This window comes from Asparagus officinalis, chromosome 6, assembly GCF_001876935.1.
Source record: "Asparagus officinalis chromosome 6, Aspof.V1, whole genome shotgun sequence".
NCBI classification, from domain to species: Eukaryota; Viridiplantae; Streptophyta; class Magnoliopsida; order Asparagales; family Asparagaceae; genus Asparagus; species Asparagus officinalis.
Genome location: NC_033799.1, coordinates 71,856,264 through 71,867,790, shown reverse-complemented (window position 1 = coordinate 71,867,790; position 11,527 = coordinate 71,856,264). Strand labels below are relative to the sequence as shown.

The following is an 11,527-nucleotide window of genomic DNA, read 5'->3' as shown; positions in this document are numbered from 1 at the left end:
TCACCGCACAACTACCGCATAAAGCACAAACTTGATCAGAGAAGGAGATGATGATTGTTGTATGTATCTGTATATTTTCTCTATTATCCATCATGAAAAACCCCATATTTATATATAAGATCTTAAAATAGAATCCTACACTTAATAGGATCATGAATATATCATCTCTAGGATAAGACATTATCCACTCACTTATTTGGATGCTTATCTCATAATCATAACCAACATATTCTCACTCACGCAAATGAGTGGGTGTCATCCGTTGCTTCCTGAGCCAACTCTCTGAGTCGTTGACTCTCCGAGTCAAGGTCTCCTTTATAATCTCCTTCCTTTTTAAATTCATGTGCATACATCTTTAGTGCAGCGTGAACCATTGAGACCCTACAAGCTAGTATCTTTGTAGCCAGATCCAATTAGGACTAACACAAGAATCACCCTAAAAAAATACACAAGAAATAGTGTGAGTATACAATATCTTGTACTCCAGATCTGATCAATCACATCTGCACAAGTACCTTCGACCCCTCAAAGAAGTGTGCATGAACACCGCGATCTACCTTCAATTCATCGCTGGTGTGTCAGCTTACGTAGCATTAGTTGTCAGATATCTTAAAAGCGATTAATCAGATCAAGTCCCTTAAACATACATGACATATTTATAAGCCTGATGAAATGGATCAAGTGGTTATGATCCATACCAGTTTGTTGCCGACCGCTATACAGTAATTATGGGTCGGGCTTCGGCCAACCCACTTATTAGATCAAATCAGGGTTGGCATCTCAAGAGAGAGAACTAGAAGATCCATGGTAGCAAGTGGTGAATGAATTATGTGACTCAAATCATCTGGCTCAGACTTCTCACGGGACAAATACTGCAGTCGAACAGTACTAGAAAGGGATTTGCTCTACCTATTTTGTGACTTATTTTTGGCTCATTATGACAAAGTCAGCATAGCCACAGGGAAGTGAGCAATTGGCACTGGTGGAAGACATTAAACGATACATTAAGATTAGTAAAAGTTTGGGTAAATTTCATAAAACCCCCACTGAGTTTGGGCGTATCTCAAAAACTTCCCTTAACTTTTAGAATAGCATAAACCTACCCTCATTAAGTTTTGCGGTTCTTAGAAAACCCCATTCAATTTTAAATGCTTTCCAATAACATCCCCACACCAATAAATAAAGAAAGAAATAAATAAAGATAAGAGCATGAACCACAATTTTCATTAACATGACATAAGTATTGAAACAACTATAGATGTATAATCAACATGTACTTGGATATTTGGATCTGGATCCGGATATTTCATTATATAACCATATCTGTAACTTTATCCTATCGCTTATAGATTAGAGCTATCACATCCGTATCCAAACGGATATGGTTACAGATATATTCGCGGATATGGTTTTGCATCTCTGGATCTAGATGACAACATACGTGCAATAGGATAAATCTGCATCTAGATTATGCATAGCAAAAAACAAGAAAACCCTAACTTGCATCTAGGAACATAAACATCAAGTTTAGGATTTAACAAATTGATCGTTTCTGGAGGATCGACATGTCTTTCTTGATCAACGGCTAGAGGTCACCGCACAACTACCGCATAAAGCACAAACTTGATCAGAGAAGGAGATGATGATTGTTGTATGTATCTGTATATTTTCTCTATTATCCATCATGAAAAACCCCATATTTATATATAAGATCTTAAAATAGAATCCTACACTTAATAGGATCATGAATATATCATCTCTAGGATAAGACATTATCCACTCACTTATTTGGATGCTTATCTCATAATCATAACCAACATATTCTCACTCACGCAAATGAGTGGGTGTCATCCGTTGCTTCCTGAGCCAACTCTCTGAGTCGTTGACTCTCCGAGTCAAGGTCTCCTTTATAATCTCCTTCCTTTTTAAATTCATGTGCATACATCTTTAGTGCAGCGTGAACCATTGAGACCCTACAAGCTAGTATCTTTGTAGCCAGATCCAATTAGGACTAACACAAGAATCACCCTAAAAAAATACACAAGAAATAGTGTGAGTATACAATATCTTGTACTCCAGATCTGATCAATCACATCTGCACAAGTACCTTCGACCCCTCAAAGAAGTGTGCATGAACACCGCGATCTACCTTCAATTCATCGCACTCTTAGATCTTGTCCCCAACATAAAATAAGAGTTGGCTAAGCCCTGCAATCAGGGGACATGTCAATCAATCTTTCTCCGGCCTTAAATTGTTGAGCATGTTAATCACCCGCTTTTCTTGATGTCTCCTTATATGTGTGGTATTGTCTCATCATGGTAGGAAACAGCAGCCAAAGTAGCGAACGTTCATAATAGTCTTCCCAAGAAGCCCAATGTCTCTAAAGGAGCAGTCACTGCGCTAACCAATACTAGTGGTCATCAATAGGGGCTCACACAGCGAGAGAGTAGGGATCCATCCCTCAACCTCCTTATATCAGGTCCAAGCACACGTTGTGTGGCAACATGTTATGGTATTACTTCTCTCTCTGAGAGCTTATATCATTAAATGGATACTGTATACATAAGTTCCATCACTCCATGATGAACTTTTCCAACCATACCACCACGCGATATGCCTAGGACCTCCCAACAAACCCACACATTGTGCCCCAAATCGAACCCCTAGTCTGGCTGATAGTAAACATGTAAAGTGAATGTGGGCTTTTCACTTTTGTCACTTCAATATATAAGTATACAACAACCTCATCTTGAGCCAGTTAGGGCAACTGATAGAGCGCTCCCACTATTGTCATACCCGATAATACAGCAATGTTACCATTGCTCTAAGTGAAAAAGAACTATAAACTAATATCTCGCTCATCTAGATCGTCAGCCCAGTCGACATCTGAATATACTATAGATGAGTGTTAATTTTTCTAAAGCACAATGCGTAAATGCAGTTTCAATTAAATATTTGATGATCATCTTGACTCATCCTAGTGAGTCATACTAGGACTGGACCGATGTCTACCCATCAATCCCATTGCAAATAAATTGTTGGGTCTCGTACACATACGTCACTCATGTAAGGGATAACCAATATTTACTTCTTCTCTACTTTATTGTTGGGACATTGGTCTATCCTTAGAGCCTGACTCTTAGTAATTGGAGTCACGGTAGTCTCTATGCGGCACCTAGTCAGCAATATGTCATCGATAAACTATGGCAAGATCTCAAACTCTTACCAGCTCTATATAGGTAGACACAGTTGTCTTCATCAATTATTATGAAACCATAACACAACATAATCTACTATAATAATAATAATACTACACAATGGAACTCTGTTTCAAATACAAGTAGAGCTCTTTAACTTGGGTACATTGTGCTCAAGTCCCTTGATTTTGAAACAAATAGTCGATCCACATTGATCACCTATACCAGTTCTCCTGGAGAAAAGATGTCTCTAAGTTTATTGGACTAGTTCAAGATCAATATGCACTATTAGAGTTAATTTTTTGTGAAAGTCAATTCTCTCCTAGAGAGAACGTCTCTGCATAGTCCACACTAGGACTTTAGGTGTATCCTTTCACCATCAAGCTTGCACTGCATTGCTTAATTGTATAATCCTGCTTGACCTTAAAACCTCATTTATTCTTAATAGTATTGCATTTAGCTGGAAGATCCATCAAGTTTCTAACTTGATTCTTCCTTATGAACTCAAGCCACCCTTCCGTTGTTGATGTTTACTCTTTTGTTACAGATTAAAAAATAGCATCCTCATATGGTTTGGGCTGCATAATAATATATACAGTAAGGGTCCATGAATTTTCTCGTCAATATTAAATTATCTTGTGGGTACTAGTCCATGGAATGATCAGCTAGGCAACTGAGATTCCTTATCTCTCACTCCCACTATCACCAACTAGTGGAGGAACCATCCTCTTCTATTTCTAGCTCTATGATAGTCTCCTCGATCTCCTATGAACCAAAATCCTGAACATCTTTTCTTTACGGGAGAAATCCTCTCTGAGGAACTCAATATCCTGCAACTCCCTCAGTCACAATCCTATCGTGGTACTCATATATGAACATCCTTGAAATTAGTGTATGGACTTACACTTCTTTCTTCTAGGGTCCAACTTCTCATACAAATGAGAAGCATTATGTGTGTAAGCAACATATCCATATCAATATAGTGATCCAACACTGACCCTCGGCTGTCCATGACTCACAGGATGTAGATTCTACTGATCTAGAAGGTACATAGTTTAGAACATATGCTGCTATCAATAGCACATCTTCCCAAAACAATGTGGGTAGATATTCTAAACTACGTTTAGCAGAGTCGCACTCACTTTTTGCAACACCACTTAGTTGCAGAATATACGTTATCTTTCAGCTATTTGACTTTTTTCTTTTTCTTGACACAGTTCCCTAAACTGGTTATATAGTTGCTCTATCTCGCAACTAGCGTGCAAAGCTCTACTACTTTAACTTAATTAATTATTCACCTTCCTAATTTAGTGCTTGAAACAAATCTAAACTCTCAGTGCAAAATCAAATACACATTAGCGTAAATAAAGTAATAGCCTATTAATATGAGGAAATAAGTGCTTCACTTTGTAGTTTTATAAATATCAGCCCGCATGTATAAGAATGTACTAATTACAACAGATTTGCTCTTGGCTTTGCCAAAAGATTTCCTAGTTATTTTACTAACGAGACTATACTCATTAGGTGGAAAAATACATCTTGGTACACATACTCAGGAGGTCATCCTAGTGAATCTTCATGTATCCTCTAATGTTGACCTAGTCTATAGTACCATAAATTAGATCCAATCTTAATTCACAATATATGTCAAAGTAGAAGGTAAGCGTAGTTATGTTATAATCAGTTATATTTTAAAATCATCTGAGAGATTAGTTTGATATCCTATGCGAAGCAGAGAATCCAAGAAGTAAATCTATGTAAGTTACCCACATATGGGAAACTAACACGAATCCCACAAGGCTAACTACTGAGAGACAATTCCTCATTTATGGTGGGAGTATTACAATAATATATTTGTCCCCTGAACTTGGAGACATTTATATGAATCAAGGCCCAGCACTGCTACTTTTCCCCCATCTACATCTTTCTATTCCTAGTTAGAATCTTCTGGAACTCATGAATCGGTCTCTACCCTCCAGAAGTAGTCCACAAGTCCTAAGTTTTCTCCGTTGTGTGCCCTCATGAACGAAATGTGTCCTACCGTCAAAATAATCAACCTTCTTAGTATTTGTTAGTTTCTTCACCCTTTTTACTTGCTTCTTTTGTTTTAGAATCTATTCTGAGAATCTCCTGGTGTATACCCACTATAACTAGGCTTCTATCCTTACACATCGGATATTCAGTTATCAAAGCCGAAGTAGACATGTTAGCATTGAGCACACCCTGGTATTTGGACACCAACTTCACTTTCATTTGCACATCCTTAAACATTGTCCCATTTGCGATGTGCAATGAAAGTAGCACATGTCTTTTCAAGAGTTATGTACAACTTTGATAACCGTCGAGATTTGCCTCTGCTAGCATGATGCGGTTCCAATAATCTCATGATCCCTGATCACAAAGGTTATCATCCAAAGGTGAATTTCTATGTTCTGCACAGTAGACATTGCGTTTGATCTAATTTAATAACAAGAACTTGGATCCTCAATGGAGAAACATATTCAAATCTTGCATTAAGAGTATTCCCGAAGTCATCTACATTAGAATTATACTGACTCTCCCCCATAAGATCACTCCTCGTTGCAATCCACTTAGTGAACCGCTTGAATGATCTTTTCATTTCCAGATCTTATATTGATTGGTCTTAAATCATTGAGTCTGAGTTGAACCCTGTTCACATTCGGTCATCATCACCTCAACAGAGAAATTAGATCTTCCAACAAAATTATCTACCACTAATCAATCCCAGATTGAAGACAAAAAATTCTAGTGGTACCTCTTTAAGAGAAGGACTAAAATACTCAATTTATGGACATATTAAGATTAATGGCATTTACATGGAGTAGTGTTCTTCTCTGGTAAAATATTCCATCTCATCAAGCCTTTTATAACGATATTATAATTACATTCCAAACAAAGAGAAAAAGACCTAGGGCGCCAACCACAATATTCAATTATATAATTTTTAAAATTGTTATAAAATTTTTAAAAATTAGAATATAAGATTTCTTAGTGATAGACTAGATTGGAAAGTTAAATCATAGTATCATCTCTATCCAAATCTCCCACTTGAAATGATTTATTTATATTTTGGTACGCGACTGAACATGCATCATGACAAACATAATTAAAAAATTTCATGTTTCATTTAACTTCCCTATTTTAATCTTGTTAATTTTATTATGTTATTTTATTTCTCGTGAAATTGGTACAGCGTCCCATACACTCCCAATGGAATAACTACCCATCACAAGTCTCCAAGACTTATTTAGAATTTTTATAAATCAATTTTGGTATTTAAAATGATTTTTCTACACTTTCAAAGTTTAAAAAATTATTTTACGGTAAATACCCACAAATGCTTAATTATAAAATATGATGAGCCCCACACCAGATTATTTTTGGATCATTTCTGTAGGATCGCCACGTCTTTCTTGATCACGAACTTGTTGTTTATGTAACCGGCTAGAAGCCCCCGCATATCACCCCGCGACTACCGAATAAAGCACGAACTTGTTCCAAGAAGGTAATGGCAGCCATTGTATGCATCTGTACAAGTTCTCTCTTACCCATCATAAGACACTCCATATCTACATTAAGCGCTTAGAGATAGAATCATACGCTTATTAGGATTATGAATATCTTATCTCTAAGATAAAATATTATCCACCCACTTTTTCGGGTGCACATCTCACAATCATAACTAACAGCACCCCCAACGAAAGTCGCTGATTCTTGTGCTATTGACTCGCAAAATAAAATGTATCCCAACTTATATTACCTCCTCCAACATAACAAGACGGTCGTGTCTTTCTTTTCGTCTGCTGCCGATATGTGCCTATTTCATGCGAGTTGCACAAAACTTCTGTCAAATGCAAAAACACTGTTTTTAATTTCCAACGTGCATAATTATTTCACAATCTAGACTTGATCAGATATCTTAGAATAAACTTGAACGCACTCGTTCTCAGAGACTTCGAATCTAGAAGGAAAGCGTACAGTTCTCGTACCCACAAGAAGTAAACAGCAGAAATATAATTATAAGAACAATATTCAATATCCAAGAAGAATGAAAACACAGCAACCGGATTTCTCCAAATTAAACAAGCCTATATTTTAACTGAATAATACTATTTTTTTTTAATAATAACAGAAGTAATACATCAAAAATCACCTTTTAACCTTCCGGAGTTTCAGTGATAGCAATTTTTGAGCTCATAAGGTTATACACAATTTAAGGAATCATATGGTGCCCAAGTGAAAGATTGTTGGATTTAATCTAATAAATCTATTTGTGGGCACATATGATTAATCAATGTGTATTGCTATCTTTCAGGATAACCCACTAAAATGATCAATTAATTTGGGTTAATGGGTATTTAAATAAATCATGAGGTTATATGTGCAGATACCAGGTTGTAATTGTGATTTGTTGAGGGGCCAAATTGCAAATTTACAACATCTATAAATAAGGGGTTATGGTCCCTAATCTAGGGTTACATTCTCTAATTCTCTTCACCTCCATCTAGAGAGAAATTCGGCTATAGAGAAAACCCTAAGGTTAGAAGATCCAAAACTCATCTCAGGTTCATCTATGAATTCAGGTATAAGCTTCCGCTCTTTATGATTATTGTTAATCTCTTCGAATTAATCATAGCTTTATGGTTTTAGATCTCAAATTTTTATTAGACCTAACAAGCCTATATGCGCAAGATGCAAATAGGAAAATTATATCCAAATATAAAGAGATGAAGATAACTTGCGAGAGGTCCGATCTCAGCAACCGGATTTCTCTAAATTAAACAAGCCTATATTTGGTTCGTTTTCCGAGTTCTTGATGCAACAATTATTCATCAATGGACTCAATTATTTTAACTGAATAACACTATATTTTTTTAATAATAACAGAAGTAATACATCAAAAATCACCTTTTAACCTTCTAGAGTTCTAGTAAATAAGTTAACGCTGCCAACGGCTGAACTGAACATTCCCCTCCATAAGTCAATTTGCAGTATAAATAGATGAATAACTGATCCCTTTTCTTCAAGATTAGTTGTTCCTGCTTCTCAAAGATCAATGGGGGCCTGTGTATTTTTTTTTTCAAAATAATTTCCTCTCCTGATATATTTTGTGATCCACAAAGCTTATGTGAACTGCCTTTATAAAACTTTCTTAACATCAAAGAAACCCGATCTTTGTTCATTTGCTGCAGCTACATCCTCTGGTGATGCAACTGCAACAACAACCCCCTTATCCTTCACTGCTTCAACAGCATCAGCAAACTCCTTGAAGTCTTTTACACTGTAAAAGCTTAAGCAATAAGAATACCAATTTACAAGGAAAATTTTCTATTTGTTAAAAGCAAAGGGATATTAATCCCAAACTACCTTTAAACACGGTTTTGAGCCAGATGAGCTCAGGATGAAACTCATATGAGGAAGAAAAACTTACGTGGTTGACAGGATTTCTTCGCGACGCTGTTCTCTTTCTTCATTTGTCACGCCAAGCAAGTGCCGCATTAGACTGAGAAGAAATTATCATAAGCTCTTAAGAATAATTTCATAAATAAAACAAAATTGTAGATACAACTCTATTTAGTTTTATGTTCATAAACTACAAAAACAACTTTTGCCCCTTTAGGGGTTGGGTACATGAATCATATTCTTCTATTAAGTTATGTTGAAGGCTATCTCCCCAATAATCTAACCACCATCATTTCCTCCTCAGCTGTTAACCCCTATCATTTCCTCCTCAGTTGTTTCCAACCGAGTTCTTTTAGGCATACCTTCAGTTCCATTGATCATAATCTTATCAGTTTTTCCTAATTGGAGTATCTAGTGGCCTCTGTTACATATGATCAATCCACCTCAATCAAGTTCTAAGGTGGTTTCTTTACAAGTGCTTTTATGTACATGAAACTATGATGCAAGTTATTCCATCACACTAGTGTGCACCCCGACCCTTTTTTTTTAAGCACTGCATTTTAAACTTGTCTCCCTCTAAGTTTTAATACATTTAATTTAATTATTGTATGTTTAAAATTAGAAATCATATCTACTCCCCTATACTTAAAGAAGGATCTAAGTTTTAATACGTTTGATTTGCTTTATTGTTTATGATATAGTAAATTTTGTAGCCTGAATAGCAACCTTTAAGTATGGAGGGCTGATTTGATTTACAGTTAATGCTACACTAAAATACTGTAGCATAAAACAGTAACTGCAGGTGCAAGTTTGACATACTGTTCATGCTACAGTATTGAATGTAGTATTTACTGTACTACGAACAACAATTCTTTATATTCTTCTTTTAAGTATAGAAGAGTAGATACAACTCAATAATAATAGTCTGGCATAACTTACACCTCTTTCTCACGCCGTGGGCTCTTTGGTTTGGTTAAACACGCGAGGGACAAAGGGACCAAAACTAGATCCAAAACTGGGTTGGGTCCAGACCCAAGGAAGAAGGTAGGCAGAGAGGGGAGGATGAAAGGAAGCAGAGAAAGGGGGTATAGATTAGTCTTTTTTTAAAAATTAATCATCTTAACCAAAAGAATACTGGAACATTCTAATTTTATTCCCTACAAACAATAGCGGGGTATAATTTGAGGTTAAAACACAAATTGACTGGTAAATTAATTTGGGGTTTGATTCTAGAAAACTAGGGGAGTATATAAGTATATAAGTAAAAAACTAAAAACTAAAAACTAAAAAAAATAATTTACATACATACTTCAAATTATCAGCAAATGTTTACGTATCAAAATGTCCAAAAAAACACTTATAAAAGAAGTTCAGGCTACTTATATTAGGGATATACAGAAGTACAAAGAAAGAGAGTTTATAAGTATGAACATGAGATTGTCATGTTTAATATGTGAAAGTAATTTGGAATTAATAGTTTAAAGAAGTAACATTTAGCAAAGAATGTGTAAAAGAAACTTTCCAAATTATACATTTTTCTATTCCAATGACATTAACATATCTCCACAGAATTTTGACTGCACAGGGAGTTATGCTTATACTATAACTATTTATGTTCAAACTGAAAGCTTAGGGGTATATACGATATGCAAAAAGTTGAACAGAATTCTGTAGTATAGCAAAGTAAGGGGAACAGAAATAAATGTAGCCATTAGAAATAAATTTAATCATACTCTTCAATTTTGAAGATTTTAAACAAATACAAATATGAACGCCTCCATATTCAACTCAATCTGATTCATTTCCAGCTCTAGTCAGGCACACCAAAGAGCTTTGGACGCTGTTTTGGAAATTGGAATCTAATGAAGGCGGCCATTGAATGAAGTTTATTCTCATTTCATCAAGGGAAAAAAGAAGAGGTGCCTCAAGGCCTAGAGAGACTGAACACCTCGTGTCATAAGAGTAAGAAATTTGAGCTACATCGATTCATCATAGCTGCAACAAATTTAGAGCACAACTCACAGGCCCCTAAGCGTTTGCACTAGAGGTATTCATGTGCAATCTTTTTAGGAGTTTGGGCCTTCATTAAACATGTAAGAGGGATAAATTGGAACTTGGGTTATAAATCAACATCTATGATCCCTACTACACATTCTGTGACACTTCAATAGTGTATCTTATGTAGATGTGACATATTGAGCTAACATGGCAACTTGAGGTGCACTCTTGTCAACTAGACTCTACAAATAATTTGTTATTTCAAGATTGTTTATCATACTTAAATCATCATAAATATATTTATCATAACTATTTTTATTAGGAACATCATAGAGCGTGCAGAATACTGTTATCCAAATATTCAATCACTAACAATAAGTAATAGAGGAAATTTTGCAATTTCGGAAGAAACATCACATACCTACTATAACCTTTTGCATCTGGAAGCTGGTATGAATCAACATCTCCAATAGTACCAATAATTGCCTTAGTTAGAGTATCATCATCAAGTTCAAGCTCCCGAAGGAAGCTAGGTGTTCCATCATATACCTCCAGGGTTTTTAACAGATTTGGATCACGATATGACAAGTAAGAGAACACTCCTGTAATATGAATTCAGTTATGGGTCAATGCAAAGCAAAAGTAATAAGGAGCCATTGTGTGCAAGTACCATCATCACATGTTATGAAATTTCTTTTAGAAATAAAAAATGGCCCAAGAACAATTTTTGACTTCTAAATTACCAAATTATGGTACATTCAAAAAAATGTTCCAAATTTGGATTAAAACATATGTAATATGCCCTTCAAGAAAGCTTAAGAATTTAAACTCAACAGAGGGAATGTAGACATTATTTTTGAGTCTAAATAGTCTGCAATCGTATGAAGTTGAAAATTAGAAACATGAC

The 11,527-nt window shown here is 35.6% G+C and overlaps 1 protein-coding gene across 1 annotated transcript in view; it reads right to left on the bottom strand.

Moving 5' to 3' along the window:
• The window catches only part of LOC109844201 (presequence protease 1, chloroplastic/mitochondrial-like), a 34,823-nt gene continuing 31,282 nt past the window's right edge, over positions 7,987 to 11,527 (bottom strand). The window contains exons 17-19 of the mRNA XM_020413160.1: positions 11,042 to 11,222; positions 8,651 to 8,722; positions 7,987 to 8,500 (exon numbers count right to left, since the gene is read on the bottom strand). Coding sequence (XP_020268749.1) covers positions 8,359 to 8,500; positions 8,651 to 8,722; positions 11,042 to 11,222 — 395 coding nt within the window. The 3' untranslated portion in view covers positions 7,987 to 8,358. The remainder of the gene's footprint in view (positions 8,501 to 8,650; positions 8,723 to 11,041; positions 11,223 to 11,527) is intronic.